The following is a 23,929-nucleotide window of genomic DNA, read 5'->3' as shown; positions in this document are numbered from 1 at the left end:
GGTATCGTTTAAGAAATGTAGAAGAGGGAAAGATAATTCAATAGTGATAGATAAATTAATATTATTTATCAGAAATTCAAATTATTTGCCGACTACTTTTTTAACAGTTAACGAAAGTAATTATTGACGTGTCTGTGTGTGTATGTGGCATCATAGTTCTTAAGCGAATAGATCAATTATTCAGTATTTTGTTTAAAAAAATTACAATTTATTACGTAGTTATTTTTTTTATTTGGGAGTTAAATAGGTACCTAAATTTTTTATTATTAATTTAGATCCAACAAAATAATCGGAGTTGGCGAGTCTAATCGTGACTGGCAGGTTTTTTTTTACGGATGATAATTGCATGGTACTCCCGCTTGCGCTAATGCTTTACGCTAGCGGGGCACAAGTGGAGGATGATAAGATGAAGATGAGGTCAGGTCAGTTAGCCCATCGTGACAAATTTACCAAGAATTTATGACGATGGTTTCCAGGGGAACATTGTACATTACTATTAATGAGGGTCATGAGTCCACATTACTAACAATTCCCTTTCCCCTACTGGCAGGTTATTGTCTTGAGAAAATCCATACATCTCCGGGCACTAAAAACTTATACAGGCGAAAAATATAGTCAAAAAAGGACTTCTGCAGGACAGATATTTATCCTCAACCACAATCCTTAATTATGAGGAATACGAAAAGAATTCCTGCGTGTAATTAATGATAAATCCAACTACCAACGTTTGAGATTTAACTTTTCTAAATTTTATCACCGAAACGACGAACACAAGCACTTAATCCTTGCGTCATGGAAATTTCAAATATTCGCACTTAGCTATCTGCGTCATCATTTTTATTACGAACAACCACTTATAGATTTTCAAGAAACATAACCCTGGACTCTTCAAGTCAATTATAATTTTTCAGGGTAGGTGCGCAACATCTTAGGTTTCGCCATTATTTCCTACCATATGAGCTAAGACAATTTGCAAGAAAAAAAAATTACCCTTTGAATAGAAAAATTTAGAAATGTGTAATAGAAAATCGTTTATATATATATATATTCTAGTCAATTTAATCAATTTTGATAATTAGCTTCGCGTTGTTTTTCCTTAGGTATGACAAACTCTATTTTTTTACTTTATTATGCACGATTATACAATGTGCTAAAAGTATTCTCTAGCTCAGGGCTCTATTCAAGGATGAAGTAAGGTCAGTTAGCCATCGTGACCAATTCACCAGGAATTTATCACGATTCTTTTCAGGTGGAACCATGTGGAGGTCAACCTATTAGGATTAAGATTTGCAAAATTGTGCAATTAAATCTCTATCAAATGAGATTTGTTAGTTTGAATAACTGTTCATAATCATTATTGTCGTGAATACTGAAAATTGTCATGTCTGGCTGAGAAATTGACTATCTGGTGCGATAATTATAGAAGACAACAATTAGTACATGTAAGCTTTACAAGTGAAACTAAGAAAACTCGTTACAATGGTCTTTTTTATTAAATAAAAAAAATACATCATTTCAGTTCTATAAGTACATTAACAATTCAGTAAACCTTTACCAAATCAACATTCAGTCTGTTGACCTGAGATCAGATATAATTAAGACTGAAGTCAGTTTTGCAACTGTTTACCAAAACACTGTCTGCATTCTATGGGATAATTCGAACAATACGGGACAATATTCCAGTTGAGATAATTAACTTAATTAAGAATATATTCTAAAGAGTTTTTAACTTAATGCCTTATTTAATCTATGATAATCATAATTGATTTATTATACATACACAAATGGAAAGTATCTACCTAAATTATATGTTACAATAATTCATAATTCAAAAACACAGATTATTAACTATATGATTTAAATAAAAAAGGCAGGCAATATAATAATTATCTTCTTATATAGCAATTCCGCAAATAAATAAGTCTACCAATTGTTCTTATTAGAAAATAAAGGTGCAACTTGCGCGTTCACAGCACACATCACATCCACACCTACAAATATACAGTGAGGACACAGATTACAGATCATTATGTTCAATACTTTGTGACGAAACAAAACACAGTGCGCAAGCTGCGAGTACGATACAAAGTGGGGAAACCTACAATGAATATCTCACAAAATACACAATTTGTTGGATATCTATGTAATTTATACATTGAATTTACAACTTACACTACACTGTAATTTGTTTTTTATTAAAAATAACATCCACACTTAGTTCATTGCCTACATTGTCACTATATTTCCTGCTTTCAACATCAATATCTTAAATAGTGTTACAAGTTAGCTTTATTTACACAATACTGCTCAAGTTACGGAAGTGCATCTCTTCATACAGTCAGTTGGTTGACGTCATGTGTGCGTGTATTTCCCGAACACCACACACTCCCTCAACTTTGACGTTATTTACCTTTTGCTGTGATAGTTACATTTGATTTGGCAGGCTGTGGTATGATTGTAATTTCATCACTGATTTTTAAAGGCTTAAGCAATGGGTCCGTATCAGTTGCCTTTGGTGGAGTGCTGGTTTTAGTTTTATCCATAACCCGTTTTGCAACAACACTATGTGCAGAGTACACATGATTCTCAAACTGCTTGTACATTCCAAATGTAGCTGTGCACACGGTGCATTTGTATGAGAGATGTGCTGGCTTCAGTGTCATGTTGTGATCTCTAGATACATGATTGAGTAGCTTCCACTGGTAAACTCTACCACAAACAGGGCACCTACCAGCATCTTTACCTTTGTTTGCTGCTTCTTGCATAGAGCTAGTCACTAAACCATGAGACCCCAACAGATGTCTCTCAAGACCTTGGTCTGTGAAAAATCTGAACTGGCATTTCTGACAGTTTAATGGAGGTCTGTTGTAAATCATTTTGGGATGAATTTTAACTTTATGTATCCATTGCATGTGATTTCTCAGTTGTTCCAAATCTTTTATATATCCATCACATATTTCGCAAATAACAAAGGCAGCCTTTGAGTTTTGTGAGGATTGTGAAGAGGAAGGTTGGGGAGCACGGGGTAAGGGTGTTATAGATATCTTGGGTGTAGCAGATGTGTTATTACTACCTTGACTATTTTGGATTATTGGATAATTGGAAATGGTAGTGCCAGCTGGAGGATTGTTATGCATAATCATTAGTCCACTTCGTATGATGGGCACACCAGAAACTGCTGTAGGTCGCGAGGTTGTCATGGGTGGGCGGCCACGCGGCCGTCCAAGTATCGGCATACCTGGTATTAGACTGGTCACATTCATTGGTGGTCGACCCAAATTATTCATACTTATTTGTGGCCGATTAAAGTTAGACTGATAAGGGTTCATCATATTATTACGAGCTCTAGAAAGCTTTGGTATTTTTGCTGGGGGTTCCCATTCTAATGGAGGCCCTAAGTTGAACTCAGGTTTAAATTTCTTAGCACATGCAATGAGATGTCTTGCTAATTTAGTTTTACTATTATCTTCAAAATGACAGTTAGCACACTGCTGGTAGGCCGGTGCTCTTTCCAACCGACCTCTGATATTGTGCTCAGCTTCCATGTGAAACAAAATATCATGAGGACTACGAATTTCAAATGGACAAGTATTACATTTGTAAATATTGTTTCGCATATGAGGAGCTTCCAAGTGGTGGCTCATTACCAAGATGGACTCTGTTTTAAAACTACAAAAATCACATCTTTTCATTTGTAAAGAATAGGGAGCATTTGTCTTCTTACTAAATTCATAATTTTGTGTTAATGAAGCAATAGCTGTCTCTGTTGCTTTTGTGCTACGACCAGATTTCTTTTCTTTATACAATTTACGATTCTGTTGCTTTAACAAATCACTCTGAACAAATTCTTGCACCAAATTCAACCCAATATTTATAAAAAATTGACCTAAAGAACAATCAAAATAACTATCAGATTTTCCAGAAACACTCTTAGGAAACAAGTTCATGGAGTCCTTGAACTCATCAATAGCAGTATCATCTTTGTCTTTAATAACTACCATATCATCATCACTTGCACCATCATCATCTGATTCAGAATTAGACTCACCATCCCATGAGTCATCATCCTCATCATTCAAACGTCTCCGTCGTTTTTTCTCAGCCTTCTTTTCCTTCAATGCCCCATCCTCTGTTTTTTTCTTCTCATCTAGCTCTTCAGATTCTGTGTCTTTTTCCACTTCTTCCCCCCTAGCAATTCTCTCTTGCCTTTCTTTTTCCTTTTTCTCCTTTTCTGCTTTTTCTTTTTCTAACTTTTCCTGTTCTTCTTTAAATTTAAGTTCTTCTAGCTCTTTCCCTAATTTATCCACAAACTCTCTGAAAGGTTTAACAGATGGCTTCTCATAGACATAAGGAACTATAAATGAAGGTGCTTCAACAACAAACATGTCATCTGTTAAAGATGGTAAGATGTTTGGTTGGGGTGTAGGTGCAGTGCTCTGCTGCGTAGATGTAGTGGTTTTGCAGCTAACTGGAGTGATAGTAGTGCCACGGGCAGCAATGCTTTGGCACAAATTATGGGCATCCAATGCACTGGTAGAGGTTTTGGTTTGTATTGTGGGTGGCATTGTGGGTTTTCCAGAAAGTATTGTATTAGTGTCAATAATTACAACAGTTGGCTCTTTATTTTGATCTCCATTAGATTTTGGCTGTTTTGATGCTAAGTCTGCTAACCCTTTAGAGTCACTCACCACTATAGGTTTAGTTTTATTTGTTTGGTTTAATGGATCCTCCATTGATACTTCCTCAATATCACTCTCTTCTTCACCATTTTCAATCTGTTCTTCAATTTTAGCCTTTTCGATTTGCTTATTACTCTGTTGTGATTCTTCTGAACTTCCATTACTGTCAGTACTTGAATTCGAGGATTCATCTTCATTTGACACAACACAATCATCGTCTTCATCACTGGTAATTTCATGAACTTCAGGACTTGGAGAACCCCCATTTTGGCTCTGTGGTTCATTTTCATTTTCTATTTCATTCTCTGACTCACTGCTCTCATCTTTTGGCTGGCTTCCTTGTGATGTATCATCATCCCCCTCTGTACGCTCATCTGGAAAGAAAACAAAGTATTGTTATAAAAAAAACGTTATTGTCTGAGTTTAAAAAAACTTACAAAGACAAATGTAAAAACAGAAACAAACACAATCTTTGTATTAGTTTATTTGAGAACAATTGTATTATTGACACACATTGCAACAAAGCAGTAAATAGAAGCAGACCTAATATATCGGTGACCAGCGTCCTAAGTTCGCAGGAACGCCACAGTCCAGAAAAAACTGAATATTCAAAGTAACCTAACCCAATACAACAGTAGGTTTAACCTATAATTTGACTCATCAAACAACAGTTTTATGAATTGATCATATAAAAATTATAATCTGTTTTACCCAATAGCGTCAGTATATCATGTGGTGAGTGGACCGCCATATGGGATTCCATGGCATTTCTCCGAAAACCTTAATCTATCTGGTTTCATAGTAAACACTAACTTTCAAGGTCAGATTTTTACAAATAAACTATTATTAACATTAAATGTGTACCTGTAGCTGTTGAAATCGACATTTCCTCACAAATTTCGTATGAAAAACTAAAAAATAGCACAATAGTACAGTAGCGGAAACCAAACCAAATCAAGCTGTCATTTAAAAGGTTTGTAGTATGTCGCGTTTTGAAACACTCTTCTTAACGGACACGATTCTAAAATATGTTCTTGATTATTAATTTTATATGTCATAAAAGGTTGTTAATAGTACATAAATATTCATTATTGTAGGTAGAATAAACAATCTGAATTTTATCAGGTCAATTTAGTTCTAAACTAAAAATAAAGGATTACGATGCCCAGTGTGCATTATAAAGCACCTTTACTTAAAAATGGTAGGAATAGGAGGGAACACGGAGGGGGAAGGACGCGGTATTCCATTATGGAAAGATTGGAATAAAAAAAGCGGCAAACTTGAATGGATTTTTTATGTAATTTAAAATAATATTCCATTAAATTATTCTTATTAATATAAAAAATTGTGAAGAATCGACAAGGGATGTACTCTATTTCGATTAAATTAATGTATAATTTAAAAATATTACGATATAAACGTATAACAAATTAAATGGAAACGTTCGACATTTCGAAGTTCGAACTCAAAGGCTATTTTGCCTTTTGCCCACATAGTGCATGCGATACTGTTCGTAGTTTTATATTTCTAAAAATACAAATCTAGTACTTCTATTGATTTCAAATTCTGAAAGAAACAAATAAAAAAAATACCTTGGTTCATTTTCAATTTTGTAGACTTCCACATCCGGTACTTCATTGTCAGTGTTATGATGATACAGATCAGGGCAATATCTTTACATATTTTTTCAGGTTTGGCGACATTCGATAAATTCCAGTATTTATCGTCTGTGCACTAACCCTGGATTAAAAATCCTATTTACTAGAAATTGATTCCAAATAGAACTTGCGGTACCAAATGGCGTTACATATTTGTGAAGTTATTTTAGATGTAATTGAGAAATTATCTCCGTTTTATGACGAATGATCTACTGGGTATAAACCCTAGTTTTCCTAGATAGATAAATAATTATCATATGCATATATATATCATAACCCATTTTATAATATTTATATTTTGAAATCAACATTTACCTCTTCATTTCTTCATATATTATATTATGGTCTAGTAAGTATACCGGAGAAATGAACGGTATACGTTCATTCTTCTGCTATACTTATTTTACTCTTTGGATATAACTGTAAACTAATTGCTTTGGAAAAAGTATTACCATTACATTAGATATATATATATAACTCTATGGAGCGTAGTACCTTTAGAATAGTACATTAAACGTGTAGGTGGCGCGAGTGTAGTAGGAAATGAACATTTTTGTAATTCTACTACAGACTAATGAGCTGGCTACGCTAACGCTATTCATAGTTAATATTAATAATAATTATACTTGAATAGATACTTACAAAAATATGTACAACAATATGGTGGATTTACATTGAAATTATTTTGACTTTAAGATGGTTGTACAAATTTTTTTGTTACATCACAAATGTTTTTGCTGATAGAAAACACTAATGACGTATTTTATTATTATGATTATTGTTACTCAATTGTATTTTTGTTAAAAACAAAATTTATATTAGTTATTCCACGTAACCCTTACCTATGTTACAAAATGTTTATTATTGATTATTTTATGTATTTTGTTATCTAAGTAAACGATTAAATAGACAGTAATAAAATTGAAGATTGTATTACAAGGCTGACTTTTATCTTATAATACAAGGATTTACAATATCACAGAACTTTTAAAAGAAAACCCAATTTGTTATTAATAGTCAGTTTAATATAAATTAATTAAAAATACATTAAGATATAACATATTATAAGAGATAATTTATATTATTAGTCATTATTTATTAATTATCCTGATCCTCTTCATCCTCAACTTCTGCAAATGGATCCATCATTGGTGCCTCATCAGGTTTTCGTATTACACCCATTTTTTCAGCTGCATTTAAAGACTTTTGAGCAAGTTGCTTGGTCCTTTCTAGTTCTGGTTCCTGAAGTTTGGTCAATGCCATTAATATCTCCATCACATCAGTTTCAAATATTTTGAATGCAATGTCTTTATCACCATTTATAATATTATACAGTATATAAGTACCTCTATATTGTATTTCTTTATCTGGATTAGCAAGAAGACACCTTAATGTTTCTAACCAAGGCTGTATATCCAACAATTTTCTGCAACAAATTTTACTGACAGAAGTCAAAATGCATAAGGCACCTGCAGCAGCTAATACAGTATCAACATCCTCTTCTTGACATAAAAGATATAAAAACTTTGTTTTGTCATTATTACCCTCAAATGTTTTTATCACATCATCTGACTGAAGTAAATTGCAAATACATTGAGTGGCAGCTCTAAGCAGCATCATATGATCTTCATATAAATAATGCTCAATTTTAGCCAAACCACCTTCTTTGAGGATTCTGTTTCTAGTAGTTTCATTCATTCCAGCTAAGTTACATAGAGCCATCATTGATTCAAAATTTTCAAGAGCAGTGCAATCTGGATGTAGAAGTGATAATAATGGCCTGACAACTTCTAAATTCCTTTGACCTGGGAAGGCAACCTCTGGATTAATAGTAATCCCAATTCTGGCCAAAGCTTGGGCAGCTTGCTTTTTACCTTTAAGAGTTCCTTCTAATGATAATGGTATTAATACCTTTGCTCCTCCTTGTTGAACTACTATACCCCTTAACTCTTGTAAACCACAAATTGCATTAAAAACTCTAGCAATCAGCTCTCGAGAATTGTCACTTTCAGTCTTACAGAGTGCTACCAACCCAGATGTGACACCAGCCTTGGTAAGAACTGTGATTCTTTTATTAATAAAATCAGGATCATCCAACTCATGTTCTTCCGGTATGTGATGTTTAGCAAACTTTGCCAGTTCTAACATTTCTGGCAATACCTCCTGCTTATCATATGCATTACATAAATTGACCAGTGTAGTGACAACACCATACAAACATGATTGATCACCAGATTTTGCTAGTTCAATGAGAGCTTGAATAGCTGCTTTATCTTCAACCAATGCTTCTTTTACATCAGCATCTAAAGTCAGATAAGACAAGCCTTCAGCAGCCCATTTTCTTACATCATTATCTTTTGTTGGATTTATTAAAAACTTTCTGCAAGCTTCTGCTAATTTCTTCGTAGAACCATCGGCAAATGGTCTAATAGATGCATCATCACCTCCAAAACTGCCAACTTTACACAATCCAACTAGAGCTCTCACTCTGACAGCATCAATTTTGCACACATATAACTTTTTTAAAATGTCCACACCCTTATTGATGATTGTTCTTGCCTTGTCTTTCTTAGAAGCTGCAGCAATGATACATTCACATGCTACCTTCTGCTGTAGAAGATCTTCTGTTTGGGCCATGACTAATATCATTTCTAAAATGCCTTCTTTAGAAATCACATAATTTCCAACATCAAGTGGTCCACGTAACAATGATGTAATGGCGACTGTAACTCTTACTTTAGACTCAAGATCGGGTGACATTAATTTATCCTTAACAAATTCATCCACTTGGTTGTTGAACCGTTCTCTGGCTTGGTCATAGTACATATTCTCATATATTCTAGCAAGACAAGCAGCTGCGATGGTTCTTGAAGAAAGTGTAATATTCATTGCAGATTCATATTTATATTCCTCCAGTTCACTACACACTTGTAGCAATCTATGGAGTCCTTTGATTTCTACAAACCTCTCTGCCCAGTTTATGGTACTGTAATGACAATTTCTCATTATAAGCTCTATAATTGCATCTCTAGCCTTACCAGTTATAACTGCGTTTGTAATAGAATAAGTTAAACAAGTAAGAAGTACATCTATTTCACTCTTATTTTCCTCACAAAGTTTTGAATCAGGTTTTGTATCTTTTTTATTATCCATTCCAGAGAAAGAATTGAGTATGAGTTGAATACAGTATTGAGCTACATTCACTTGTTCATCAATATCACTGTCAATGATTTCCAAAAACCATGGAACACCAACAATTTTAATAATACTCTTTGTTCTATCAATATTTCTTTTACATAACTGACTAATAATTCTCACTGCATTACAGTATATATCAGAGTTTTTCTCAACCTTTAACAATTGTTGAATTTTATAAACTATACCATTTTTTAACATAATATCCCCGCCAGAGTTTTCTTTTGCAAGCACTAAAAGATTGCTCATAGCTTTTTCTCGTTTCTCTTTGTTTTCATTAAAGTCAAAGGCCAATTTAAACATTTGCTCCACTTTACTGCTCGTTTGGGCATTTTGTCGCGCACGTTCTTGTACTACAGCATGCAATCGTGACAAAATTGGTTGTATGGCTTTATTTGCAGGATCTATGGTAAATATAGCTTTTGCATCTTTGTAAGCTTCCTCATATCTCTGTAAGTTCTCCAATGCTTGGGAACGCCGAAATAACGCTTTGGGATCTTCTGGCACAATTTTCAATGATTCATCGCAATCTTGAATAACTTTGTTGTACTCATTTGTCTTCAGATAGGCAGCTGCACGATTTTTCAAGTATGTGGCCATATCTCGACTGTCTTTTTCTGCAAGATTAATAGCTTTCGAATAAAACGATATCGCATCTTCATATTTATCGTTTTTGAAGGCGTCGTTGCCTTTAATCTTGAAGGATTCCGCTTCCTCATTATAAACACCCATTTTTAGGTTTACAGTGATTCAGATTAAAATTGAGGACGATTGAGGTTTGAGATTGCTTTTATATTACACTCGACGAAAGTTCTAGTAAACTCTCGGGGCTTCTTCTCATATTTACGGGTTAAAATAGAACTTTATTTTTGTTCTCCTTATGTGGATAGGTAGCTAGGTAGATACAGTCAGTTTAGTTTTGACATTTGGGAGATTCACAAACTGAATATTCTCGAAAACATTTTTAATATCCATTATACTATTTTTGAGACATGTGAATTGTCTTATCAAAGAGTGAATTATTTTTGTTCAAGTTAATACACATTTTGAGTATTAAATTGTAATTTATATGTTAATATAATTTACATAATTCTAAAATATTCTCGTGTGTTAATTTTTTTAATGATATTAAGTTTGAACGACATTTACTTCAAATATCAGACACGTCAGTTTACAACAAAACGTCAGTGTTTTAGTTATCATTTATATTACAGCATAGACAGAGTAATCTGTCTACGACGTTGTCATTCGTTCCAAAAGTGAATGAATTATGTTGGTGGCTGCCTATTGTTCATTGTCATTCATTATTGAAGAAATTTTGTATATCGGTTTCACGGCATAACTTTATTGTTTAATTCTTCTTTTCGGCTTTATAGAAAACTTTTATTAATTGTCGATATGGCTGCAATTAGTTTATTAAACCCTAAAGCTGAATTTGCTAGAGCAGCACAGGCCTTAGCTGTAAACATATCTGCTGCAAAAGGGATCCAAGATGTAATGAAAACTAACCTAGGGCCGAAAGGCACAATGAAAATGTAAGCTTTAATCCTATTTTTAAACTTCTAACAATGTAGAATAAAATTTTGTTTAGCGTTCAATGCAGATTGTTATTTCATTACTGTGAAAAGTATTTAATTCGCTTATATTGTCCATTATAAAAACCATGTGACTAACTGCCATTTGAATGACAATTTGACGATGAATGGATATAATAATAATAGCACACCTGTTTTCTAAAGTATATAATCATTATATAGTTACAAGTCGCGGTCGCTGTTTGTCCGTTACTATGTATGCTGAAATCTTTAAAACTACGCAATGGATTTTCGAAGCGGGTTTTTTTAGTAGAGTGATTCTAGAGGAAGGTTTATATGTATAATATATGTACACCCGGGCGAACCCGGCGTAAGTAGCTAGTAAACTATATAACAAAGTGATCTAGTAGTGAAGGTAAATAGTGTAGTAGGTTTGTTGTTCTTGGAATTTAGCATATCATTAAATTTTTAACACAGGTTAGTATCTGGGGCTGGTGATATCAAAATAACAAAAGACGGCAATGTGTTATTACATGAGATGCAAATTCAACACCCTACTGCTTCGCTCATAGCCCGCGCTTCCACAGCTCAGGATGATGCCACTGGTGATGGCACTACATCTACTGTATTACTGATTGGGGAGTTGTTGAAGCAAGCCGACATTTACATCAGTGAAGGTACAGAAAAATAACAAAAAAAATATTTTAACATAATGTATAGTATTATGATATACATAAGGTCTGAATCTAATATACATTTTGATTCTTTGTGTTAGCACTTCTATGAAATGATTAAAAATAAAAGTATTTTTTAATTCTATATATTATGTTATATTATTCAGCTGTTTTTTTAACATAGGTATTTAAAAACGTGATATGAAAGTAAGTGATGAGTTCAAGAAAGTGTAAAAAAAAAAATTGATGAAATAAAATGTGTGTATTTAATATTCTGTCTAAATTGACCAATTTTATTTTCATTTTATAACCATGTTTGTGTCCTTATGGTGCAAATAAATAATTAATCTAATCTATCTATGCTCCTCAAAGTATAAGTATTATATTCTACTGTTGTATGAAATTGAAATATATTTGTTATATTTAGGTTTACATCCCAGAATAATAACTGAAGGTTATGATGTAGCCAGAACCAAGGCTTTGCAAATTTTGGAGTCCATGAAAATACCTATTGATGTTAAGCGTGTGAGTTTACTTGATGTAGCCCGCACCTCCCTGAAGACCAAGGTAATCTACAAGCATAATAAGTCAATCTATAACATTATTATTATTATACAGTACAATAAATTTTCTTACAATTACAATAATTTCTCTTGTAGCCTAAAAGTCCCATAGTAATATATAACAACAAAGCCCTTTATTATCAAATTAGTATTAATCATATTAGTTGGATGCTTCTACACACAATTGTTTATCACTCACAGAAACACAAACAGACAAAAAGTCTAATAATTATTGATTTTAGTTTTGTTATTGATAACATCCCCCAATAATGGTTTTTCTCTTATATCTTGTATTTACAACTGTTATATAGCCTAATAAAGATATACCTTACTTTTTAGAATAGAATAGAAAATCATTTATTCAAATAAACTTAATTTAAGCACTTTTGAATAGTCATAACAATTTGTTTTTTATCTACCACTCGTTCGGAAAGCTGTCTCATCACAAGAAGAACGAGCAAGAAACTTGTGTGTTGCTCTTTTAAATAATCCTTGTAAGTTTACATTTACAAGTCGAAACGTGTGAATACAAACTACCAACAAGCACTAATTTTTTGGGTCAAATATAATCATGCAATAAGATTAAATCAGTCGTAGCGATAAGAGCAGACCAGACCCTACAAGCAGCACTCGTTCACGAGTATGACGGATGAGCCAGCCATCACTGCGCTCGACCATATTTTAGGGAGCCCATTGACCCGGCCCACCACGCCGCCATATGTCTGGACATTTTAGTATATTAAATTAATTATCCAAAACAATTTTTTTAGGTACACCCAAGTTTAGCTAATGTGCTTACCGATGCATGTGTGGATGCAGTGCTTGCAATCCGCATTCCAGGTAACCCAGTTGACTTGCACATGGTTGAGCTTATGGAGATGCAACACAAAACTTCCACAGAGACCACACTAATTCGCGGTAATTTAATTATATATGTATCTATGAATTTTAAAATTAAGACAAGAGTTTAGGTATTTTTTGACATATACATTAATATAGGGTGAAGCTAAGTAGAATAAAAATATGGATACTAATTTTGTGTTGCAGAAGTGTAACATATCTACTAGCTAGTATGATCTCGTTATTTACTAAATTTTGAACTAATTTGTAGACATCTTACAGTTTCCATTAAGATTGGGCCAACAGTATATACATATACTGCTTCAATATGAAAATTATGTGTTTGTAGGTCTGAAAATATAGCATTATGACAGGACAGACATATAGTCTACAATACTATAATATTTCCTTTTTGTTTTGGAACCAAAATCTTTAAAGGTATTAGTGTATTTGTAATGTAGAACTAGTATTCCAATTTTTTCATTTCAGGTTTGGTGTTAGATCATGGTGGTCGCCACCCTGACATGCCCAAGCGTGTTGAGAATGCATATATTCTTACTTGCAATGTTTCTCTCGAGTATGAGAAGACTGAAGTTAACTCTGGTTTCTTCTACAAGTCTGCTGAAGACAGGGAGAAGCTTATTGCTGCGGAGAGGGAATTTATTGATCAACGCGTTAAAAAGGTTAACAATAATAGTACATAGTGCTGATAATTTTTATATATATTTTTAATGTGGCCATCTTGCAATCAGTCGAAGACTATGAGCATATGTGAAGGTAGAGTGATTCCCAGTAGAATCATCATCTCTTTAGATGGTCTTGATTAGTCATCAGCTTAAGCCATTTCAGTTCACACCTTTTAAGGCGACTTATGTTGTTAGACACTCAGTAGGTGTGCCATATGCAAGCGACTTTGTAAGAAATTTTATAATATATGTTGTGTTGTCCTTAGCATTCTCAGCCAACTGAAACAGTCCTTTCTATGAACACAGTCAAGAAAACCGTAAACCACACCACTGTATCTCCCAAACCACGACGTTGGCAAAATCACCGAACTCATTTGGTGGAAGCCATTTAAATAAAAAGAAGAAATTTTATAACTTTGTTTTTTATTTCACAGATTATTGCCTTGAAGAAGAAACTGTGCGACGGAACTAACAACACATTTGTTGTTATAAATCAAAAGGGCATTGACCCACTTTCTTTAGATGCCTTCGCTAAAGAAGGCATTATGGGTCTGCGCCGCGCCAAGAGGCGTAATATGGAGCGCCTCGCATTGGCCTGTGGCGGTATTGCCATGAATTCAGTTGAAGATCTTAACGAAGACTGCTTGGGATATGCTGGCCTGGTTTATGAACATATACTTGGAGAAGACAAATACACATTTGTTGAACAGTGTAAGAACCCACTTTCTGTAACAATCCTGATTAAAGGCCCCAATAAGCACACACTTACTCAAATTAAGGATGCTGTCCGTGACGGTCTCCGGGCGATTAACAACGCAATTGAAGACAGGTGTGTTATTCCTGGTGCTGGCGCCTTTGAGATCAAGGCCAATATGGAGCTGCAGAAATACAAAGATACTGTTAAAGGAAAAGCTCGCCTGGGTATCCAGGCTTATGCTGAAGCTTTGTTAGTTATTCCCAAGACACTTTCTGTGAATTCTGGTTATGATGCTCAGGATACCATTGTCAAACTTCAAGAAGAAGCTCGTTTAAGTCCTGTCCCAATCGGTTTAGACTTGAGCACAGGCGAGGCAATAAAGTCAACAGATGTGGGAATAATCGACAATTATATTGTGAAGAAACAGATTATTAATTCTTGTTCTGTGATAGCCAGCAATCTCCTCCTTGTTGATGAAATTATGAGAGCGGGCATGAGCAGCCTCAAAGGATAATTACGCAACTTTATCAGATGCATAATAAGATAACAAAATGCTTTATTTTTAAAATATAATCTAATAATATTTACTCTTTTAATTTTAACATTGCAACTTTGCATTGTAAGTTCTTATATCTCTATGTATGTGCGAGATATCTACAGTATATTACACTTACTACAGTAATTAGTTTAAACAATAAAAAAGTAACTCCTATATACCATTGTTTTTTTTTTTTCATAAATGGTTGTTTGAAACAAATTAAAGCACCTGAGGGTGATTTCAAGTAAATTGTGTATGGAGCATGGAAGTTTACTATGAATAATAAAAATTACTTGAAAATATTTTTCATTCAATTTATTCACAACAAATAAAACAACGAATCACATAAATTCCATCAATTACAATTAAACTATTAATTATACTTAATTAGAAGCGAATCTATATGCATTGTATACAATAAAGACAATAAAGTTTTAATGCAGCATATAGTTTCGGATCTCATCTTACAATCCTTTTTGTGAATCTATTACATAAATTCTCGTTAATAATTCGCATAACCCACTAAGAAATAACGGCTTATATGAATAAAAATGAAAAGGAAATGTATATCACATATTTCAAGAAAAAAAGAAATTTGTACAAAGTAACACAAACGCAAACCAAACCAAATATTGGTTTCGACCATAACTGAAACTACCAAAACTATAAATATTTACTAAAATAAAAAAAAATCTGTTTCGGCTGTTACGTCATTTTAATCGGTTACTAATAAAATTAAAATGTATATTTTACATATTTAGTATAAAATTATGTGGAATGTTTATGGCAAAAGCCATGTTTACTATATTATTTCCCCTGTTGTAGTTGTTTCATGAATGTTTTATATCAAATACTGGAATATCAATTAAGTAACTAAAACAAATAAGCTCACTACTAAAACCTTTCTTAATATATGGCAATATAATAAAAATGCCCCTTTTACTTATCACCGTTTTAAAAATATATATTTAGTACTTATCATCTACTAGACTACTACTTATTTTTAAGGAGTTTTTATTATTTGATAACATGAGATTATCCTTAATTAACGTGGTACATAATAATATAACAAAGCCATATAGGAGATGAAGGATAAATTATATATAGTAAAAAGACGCCGCGGGTTTAGTATACAAATAAATACACAAAAATCATTCACTACTTAATTATTGATACAATTTACTGTTACATAATTAAAACGACTAGATAATTTAACAACACTATGTTATAACAATATAATATTTTGTTCCAAAGTAAATAATCAAACACAGCTGTTAAGAAATTTATTTCGAGTCTACAACGCACACATGACAACCGTTTACCATCAGATGTAGCTTATGCTTATTTGCCACCAAAAATAGTGGTTTCTATATTAGGCAAACAAGATACACTACATTAACAGTGAATAATTTGTAAAAAAAAATCGGTGGCTATTGTTAAGGTATTTATGCAGCATCCAAATGTTACAATTACATCTGTAGTATACATATCTTGTAAACATATAGCCTAGATAAAACCCCGGTACCAAGCTTTCCGTATCCACGACAGACATAACTCCATCAATAAATCAAATAAATAAGTATAGTGGAAATGTAGTAATGTAGCAGTATAATCTGTAGAGATTATTTTTAAATAGATTTAATCTGTAAATATTTATGAAAATATTAATAATGGCATGTAAATTAAAAATATTTTGGCCGTTTTGCATTTGTAGTGTTTCTTCGCACCGAAATATACATAAAACTACTCCAGAAAATCGTAGCAGCGGCCATACAACGAAGGCTGTGTAACCTATATTTCTGGGAAGAGCTTGAATGGTAGTAGTCTCATGTAGATCATGCACGATATCCCAAATGGTACGCTAAATGTGTAAATAGTAATAGAGTTCAAGATAAACCAGAAACTCAATTAATCTTTTTTTCAAATGGCGTATTCAATGCCGGTCGAAGCATAATAATGTCAGTAATATATTTTTTTAGCTCTCGTCTTAATTATATCACTATAGCCTCGTTATATGGTCATGTTCCTGTACACAACGAGTCTATATAGTCACAAATTAGTTCTTATAATAAAACATCATATTTGGCCAAGAGGTATGCAAAAATATTTATGAATAAATTAGATATATCAATATTATTTAGCGTAGAAATTTTAATGCATTGCAAAGTGTTCACTCAAAAACATAAGCCATTGAACTCCAGATCTTGTTAAAAATAAAGAAAAAAAGCTTACATATAGGAAACTATCATATTTTTAGTATAATTGACAAATTATTTCATTATTTAAAGAGCTATTAGATAATGATATAGTTTTTGCCATATATATATGCCAAAAACTACATATATATAGTAATAAAAGGTTTTAAAAAATGCAAGATTGATGGAGTAACCAACATATATTTATTGCTACGCATAGCAAACATGCTCATTCAGTATACATCACGCTATTGATATTTGAGGATGGTTTAGCCTAACTCTATGACAAATGCTGAGATTCTAATACTTCGTTAGCCTCATTCGCAAAGTATAATCACGTAACGATACTGCTAGCTATGTACCATGTTAGGTCGTCCTCCGTGATGGGATAACTGACCAAATTTCATGTTAATCCTACTGCCAACCACTGATGTCCCGTCATCAAATATACAGTTAGGACACGCCGTTACATCATACCATATTATTAAAAAAATCGACTCTTCATATAATCTATGATTCCTCGACCCCGTCGTGCAATTGTCACCCGCAGGAATACACTTAATTGGCAGACTATAGTCAATATAAACCAATAGCCAATTGGCAGGACCACCTATGAAATAGCAATGTGTTTAAAACACGATTTATTATAAATATACATAATAGTACCTATAAATTTAAATTTGGTATATTATATTACAATTATAAATGTACATAAGTTTTTAATTCAATTGACAAAGATATCCCGTTACCACGCAAAAAGTAATGTACGATATAGTCGAATTAAGAAGTCCTAGTTTTTGAGTCGGTTAAGTAGAACTGAGAATCGTCAACGCCTAGAACATCGTTCGGATTTGAAAGACTCAGGACTCTTCGAACTCGTAACATCGCAGTAGATTCCTTGGTTTTGTTATTAATGTCATGCAAGAGAACATACCTATTTATTTATTGTTACCAAATGTTGTAAAAAAAAGTCTTCATAATTCAACTGAAGCATTGTAAATGTTTTTGGACGAGAGGAAATATTTCGCACTGGCCCGAGGACAGTTCAAAGTATAAAGACCAGCCAGCCTGTTCTTTGCATTATTCAAAAACTAAAACAGTTTGGTGCGATTCTGGAAACACGTAGGTAATAGATATTATGTGTCGCAGTTGTTAAACATGTTCGGGCCAAATTTCTAACGAGGGGAGAAATGGACTAACTATATAAATATAGGTAGATATCCGAGATTATAAACACATATTCGAAATACAAACAGTTTTCCTAATAACTACTACTAGAGGTTAACTTATATTTTAGTTTGCCACGAAACACAAAAGTTGACACATAGAATCGAGTATATTAATTACTAAATTTTCTTTATAGGGTTTATTACATTACCAAATAATTATATAAAACTATATCCATTTATGAAGAAATTAAATTAACATCTATCATATATGTACAAAACTTAAAACAATCTAGTGAGATCATGTTTGATTTCTGTACTGTACTTATTGCTCCAAATTTTACATACATAATGATAATATATGCTAGTGTAATATACCCTATAGAAGATATAAACCATACACTTCACAAAATATTGTAAGACTAAAATCCTTTAACCATTACAAATACACTTAATACTCATATGTTAGGAGAGTGTACACGTACGGGGGAGAGTTACACGTATATTAGAAGAACTCGTTAAAACTGGTTGTATATCAGTAATACATTAATTAGAACCTTACAGAAATTAGTTCTTCGACTTTTCAGCGAGTGCAGCGCGTTCGTTGACGTCAATAGTTGCCAAATTGAGAGAAGCCACGATTCCATGAAGCACCGATATACCGGCCTTTACTATAGCCACCGGCGCTGACACCAAAGCTATCAGTTTCCATAAACCGATCCCAAAAACTGTAAAGTAATGTTCTTATGATAAGATTACGGATTGAAGTAATAAAAGTTAATATTGGCAATATAACATTTGATACTATAATATGAAGTTTTTATTCTTCGTTAAAATTAGACATCTATTGCACTAAATAATCCTATTATCTTGCCTTACGACACAGAGAAAGGTTTTGCAATCAGCTCTGTACTTATATAGATACAATTCTTGGTTCTTTCATATTCAGTCAGTTCAGTTCATTTCTTATATTTCAAATGCCGATAAGGAAACGCTTCTCCTCGTCGAGCCTGTTAGTGCCTTAAATGCTGGCGTAGTAAATCTTGTGCAGTGTTTAATAAGAATCAGAACTATTAGCTATGTGTTCTTGTTCATCTTGGTTATGTCAACCTAAGATTATTTTAACGTGGTAATTTTTAATATTAAATAATTTTTGGTACACGCGGATCTGTCGATGGTTTTGTATTATCATTATGGATACGGTAAAAGACCTACATGAAGAAAGTTATTTTGATTTGATTGACTATAATATTTTATTGAATGGATTTAACATACACTCACTTTTTAGTTACATATAGGTACCAATACCTACCCAATTATGAATGTTGACGTAACACCTAGTGACACAATTTTCTAAAAACGGTTGATTTGGGTACTGTTGTTTATTTTTGTCTCTTCACGTAAATTTTATGTACAATACTATAAATAATATATTATGTTCATGTACAATAATACATTGTAATGTTATTAAATATTGGAAAACAAAATTTGGAGACTTAAAATATTATACATATTGTTAACTGCCTACCCGGCCCGACTTCGGACGGGTGTACAATGTACATGTGTACACTTATAAATCTTCCTCTTCAATCTCTCTATCTATTGCTAAAAACTGTATTAAAATCCGTTGCGTTATTTCAAAGATTTAAGCGAACTACAGCGGGGTGAAGTCATTTTATACTACGTAAAATAAAGTAGTATTAAGTGTAACGTGCAATAATATAGAATGTATGTACAGTTATATAAAGATAGAACGAATTAACAAATATAGTTATCTTCTAATGTTGCCCGTGCCACAAGCTGAATCAATTAGAAGATAGTGAATATAATCAAGTGCACTTTGAACGCATACTAATAGGGCCATCAATAAATTATGGCATAATCGAGTCGACAAAGTATAGCATTCTTTAGAACGATTAGAAGGAGTCACGCACATCGATCTAGGAGGATTTTTTTAACAAATTCTTTTTATTGCAATATGTATTATACCTATAGCCGTTGTATCAGTTTCATCTGTTTATTATCTTCATATTTTCCACTAAATCCTCAGTTTTTCCCTCGTCAGCTACATGCGATAGCTTGGCCTCAATTACATTAATAAAAAAATATTTACTCGTTAACAAACATCTTTTATCACGGAATTCCGGATTCACACCTGGTTTGGCGCTCCGACCGATTCTCCGTCCAATTCAAACAGGGATTAAAATTACGGCGACCGAGCTGAGGGTCGAACTCATGACGGTGCCTTCTGACTGAAGTTATATGCGCCAGGTAGGGTCAGCCGCACCTTAAGTCCTTCCGCGAATTTGGAATGCTATCTATTCATCGGTGAAGTTGTAAAGACCAGCTGCGACTAACAGCATTAGAATAGTTCGAAAAAACAAATCCAATTTATATTTATCATTCTTCATTTGATTTTTAAAATTAGGCAGTAGGTAGTTCAGCACTATTCTATAATTAACGTAAATGCCAGGGAAAAATACATTTGTTTTCAGTTATTATCGTTTTTAAAATCAAATTACTGAAACAATAACTATAGAATTTCTACAGGAACAGTCACAGAGACAAAAAGACTGCGATAAACATTAAAAAATAAACCAACTTTCTTTTTAAGGCGGTTAATAAAATATTTGATAAGATATATTTTAGATTTCAGACTAATAGAAGATTTTCAATGAAATAAATAATAGGAATTAAACACAAAATTGGAGCGTGTCTTATCAAGGGACATGATGGAAGATCGTAGAAAATAGCAAGAACTCCACTGACAAGACAGTTGCTCTTAAACTATGAATGAATGAACGAAATAATAGTATCACAGTATATATATATATATATTACAGATATAGAAGGAAAATAAAAAAAAATACCTGTAGGTCCAGTGTAGAAGTACATAACATATAGAGCAGCATAGAATGCTTCATTGCCCGCACACATACAGAACAATACAGTTCTATTAGTGTAATACAAGTGCATTATAGGATTCTCAGACATGTCTATGAACTTGTGAGAAGTTTTTCCTTGAAGTGTGCTAGTGTGCAAGTACAACCAATGGCATGTTATGTCAATTGTGAGTGAGAGCTGCAACCAGAATGTGTATTTGGGATAGAAAGCGGCCAGCGTCATCATGAGGCAAGCTGTACCAGCACGGTCGGTCAACTGGTCTAACATCGCGCCGAATTTCGTACCTGTAAAAAATACAAAACCATCTCTTGGCATTTGATTCTTCACAAATATGAATAGATTATATCACAAAGACATGCATATAGGAAGATAGATAAATCTGTTTTCTTCTTTATATGTTTCATACCACAAGATAAAAGAGTTGTGGGATGAAAACATGAGACATCATTATAAAAATAGCAGCACATATCATCATATACCTCAATTTGAAATGAAATGGGTTTGTAAATATTACCTAACTATTAAAACATAATAATACCATGGGTTAAACTTGCAATAAAATTTGAATGGTGTCATTATGAACACCCTGATAAGACAAAAAATAATTATAATCATAATTATCAAAGTAAAACATTATCATCCTTTCATAATAGGCTAAGATATTATGTAATATGAAATATACAAAAATAAAATTTAAACTTGTATCATTAGTTCAATACTATTAATTTTTTAAGTTGGTTGGTCTTATATTTCTGTAAGTTCAAAATTATTTATTTACCACATAGTACACTAATTTGTAACTTAAAATAATCATACTTATGCAAATTTATGTCAATTTGGTAATTCTAAAGCAGGCAGCTGTTGAGGAGCAGTGAATAACAATAATTTCAATACATTTGCATGAATTGTTATTCTGCAATTCTACAAAAAAAAATACACAATCAAGTAATTAACTATTAAGTTGATGATGTAACAACATGAATATTGTCATATCAGTGACCTGCCCCGGTTTCAGTTGGGTGCTCATAACTCTGTGAGTTTTCTATTGTATTAACATAGTCTACATCATTTTAAAATAATATATGTTCCAAATAGTGAATGAATTACCCAAAACAGATTCTAGTTTATGGATTTCTCATTAATGAGAATATTTATCTGATATTTTATTCTCACAAAAGTGAATTCAGGAACTGCAGGATTCTGAATTTACTTTTTTCAAGACAATATCCAATCCCATTTTTAATATTAGTTTAGATATATAAAAAACAACATGAAATAAAAATTTCTAAAGCAAAATAATATGAAAATGATGTGAAGATATGAAAAAGACTATATTACAGATATAATAATAAATATATCATTACATTACATTATTTAATCGATGAATAACAAATAAATAAATTATATTGGGTACATTAAAAAATATTTCCTGCGACCTTGTGTAAGCTATCAATATTATCGCCACAACCTGTTTAACTAAAACACTGTATATTTCCATAACACAATAAAAATATCTTTTTTAATTCAATTAGAGTAGCTACCATTCAAAAGTATTGTCACTTACTTTGGTTGAAATACCTGGCAGCGTGACCATCAAAAGCGTCCAGCAAGGCGGATGTAATGTAGCAAGTACAGGCAAATATACAGTTCGTCGGCATAAAGTAGAAGGATATTACTGCCAAGATGACTCGAGCGAATCCTAAAATATTTAAATGAATATAAGGATAAAAAATCAAACATTCATTTCTAAAAATACTAAAATTTTACTCACCAATTATATTGGGTACGAAAAGAAAAATGTTCTCTTTTACTTCCGTCATTTTATATACAGCAGATAAAGAATATGGTTTAAAAGTAGGTTGCCGAAGCCAATTAATTTAAAGGTGACATAAAATGCACAAAAATTTAATTTTTTTTTTCATCGGTTTTTCACTTTATAGGGAAAGGCAAAAGGACTCAGCCCATACAGCCATATAAAAATTTAATTTGAATTAATAAAATAAAAGACGTCAAATTGTCAAGAAGTATTAAATTGATACAGATAAATTAACAATGACATTGTCTATGTCAGTTTCATATTGAAAATGACACTATACAGATTACTACATGGAAAAATAAAAGCAATGAATACCATAGTGTCAGTATGGTCTATAATAGTTATTACTTAATTTGTTCGCTACTTAAATTATTACAAGACATTGAGTCCAATTACTAGGTCTTGTGTGCAGTCCGTATTATCTTCTAAAAAATACGACATCGTATTCCTTTCGTATAATTTTACAAAGAAGAGTATTATTCATACAGTTGCAATAAGACTACCTACATAACGCTAAAAGTGATGTTACTAAAAACTAATCTCATAAACAAGTAATATCTATTATAAGATTACTTTTCTGGTAATATACTAATATACTACCATCTATCACTATTTACCAAGTAAAGTAGTCTGAGGCATTGTCAATTATAAAATAGTAAGTGCAACATTTGACATCCACATATTTAGTACATATAATTGAGTATATTGAGTATAATAATTCAGTCAATTTTAATCAATATTTTTAGTGTCTGTAGTTTTCTATGTCTATACCCTGCGTAGATA

At 32.5% G+C, this 23,929-nt stretch overlaps 4 protein-coding genes across 4 annotated transcripts; 1 reads left to right on the top strand and 3 right to left on the bottom strand.

The window, feature by feature from the left end:
• Positions 1–2,292: 2,292 nt before the first annotated feature.
• On the bottom strand, positions 2,293–5,635 carry LOC131847320 (uncharacterized). Its single transcript, XM_059196878.1, has 2 exons — positions 5,544–5,635; positions 2,293–5,053 (listed from the first exon to the last, which is right to left on the bottom strand). The coding sequence occupies exons 1-2, from the start codon at positions 5,563–5,565 to the stop codon at positions 2,403–2,405; spliced, it is 2,673 nt and encodes an 890-aa protein (XP_059052861.1). The 5' UTR covers positions 5,566–5,635; the 3' UTR covers positions 2,293–2,402.
• A 1,705-nt stretch (positions 5,636–7,340) lies between these two features.
• Positions 7,341–10,669, bottom strand: LOC131847313 (protein unc-45 homolog B). The gene has a single exon (XM_059196865.1). The coding sequence runs from the start codon at positions 10,262–10,264 to the stop codon at positions 7,436–7,438; it is 2,829 nt and encodes a 942-aa protein (XP_059052848.1). The 5' UTR covers positions 10,265–10,669; the 3' UTR covers positions 7,341–7,435.
• Positions 10,670–10,801: 132 nt separating this feature from the next.
• On the top strand, positions 10,802–15,252 carry LOC131847325 (T-complex protein 1 subunit zeta). Its single transcript, XM_059196892.1, has 6 exons — positions 10,802–11,067; positions 11,545–11,744; positions 12,169–12,308; positions 13,075–13,222; positions 13,634–13,827; positions 14,265–15,252. The coding sequence occupies exons 1-6, from the start codon at positions 10,931–10,933 to the stop codon at positions 15,039–15,041; spliced, it is 1,596 nt and encodes a 531-aa protein (XP_059052875.1). The 5' UTR covers positions 10,802–10,930; the 3' UTR covers positions 15,042–15,252.
• A 2,033-nt stretch (positions 15,253–17,285) lies between these two features.
• Positions 17,286–23,243, bottom strand: LOC131847306 (CDP-diacylglycerol--inositol 3-phosphatidyltransferase). Its single transcript, XM_059196852.1, has 4 exons — positions 23,102–23,243; positions 22,895–23,029; positions 21,297–21,614; positions 17,286–19,154 (listed from the first exon to the last, which is right to left on the bottom strand). Exons 1-4 carry the CDS (start codon positions 23,148–23,150, stop codon positions 18,994–18,996), a joined length of 663 nt encoding a protein of 220 aa, XP_059052835.1. The 5' UTR covers positions 23,151–23,243; the 3' UTR covers positions 17,286–18,993.
• Between the last annotated feature and the right edge of the window lie 686 nt (positions 23,244–23,929).

The sequence above is a fragment of the Achroia grisella genome, unplaced genomic scaffold (genome assembly GCF_030625045.1).
Source record: "Achroia grisella isolate CSIRO2021 unplaced genomic scaffold, CSIRO_AGI_Agris_v1 utg109, whole genome shotgun sequence".
Taxonomy (NCBI): Eukaryota; Metazoa; Arthropoda; class Insecta; order Lepidoptera; family Pyralidae; genus Achroia; species Achroia grisella.
The sequence above is the reverse complement of the archived record's forward strand: the minus strand, read 5'-3'. Positions and strand labels throughout refer to the sequence as shown.

Coding starts and splice junctions, on each gene's coding strand:
- LOC131847320 (XM_059196878.1), bottom strand. CDS start 5,565: ATGTCGATTTCAACAGCTACAG. Junction 5,054..5,543: donor GTCGATTTCAACAGCTACAG/GTACACATTTAA, acceptor TTTTCTTTCCAG/ATGAGCGTACAGAGGGGGAT.
- LOC131847313 (XM_059196865.1), bottom strand. CDS start 10,264: ATGGGTGTTTATAATGAGGAAGCGGAATCCTTCAAGATTAAAGGCAAC.
- LOC131847325 (XM_059196892.1), top strand. CDS start 10,931: ATGGCTGCAATTAGTTTATTAAACCCTAAAGCTGAATTTGCTAGAGCA. Junction 11,745..12,168: donor CGACATTTACATCAGTGAAG/GTACAGAAAAAT, acceptor TGTTATATTTAG/GTTTACATCCCAGAATAATA. Junction 13,828..14,264: donor TTGATCAACGCGTTAAAAAG/GTTAACAATAAT, acceptor TTTATTTCACAG/ATTATTGCCTTGAAGAAGAA.
- LOC131847306 (XM_059196852.1), bottom strand. CDS start 23,150: ATGACGGAAGTAAAAGAGAACATTTTTCTTTTCGTACCCAATATAATT. Junction 23,030..23,101: donor TTTCGTACCCAATATAATTG/GTGAGTAAAATT, acceptor TAAATATTTTAG/GATTCGCTCGAGTCATCTTG. Junction 21,615..22,894: donor TGCCAGGTATTTCAACCAAA/GTAAGTGACAAT, acceptor TATTTTTTACAG/GTACGAAATTCGGCGCGATG.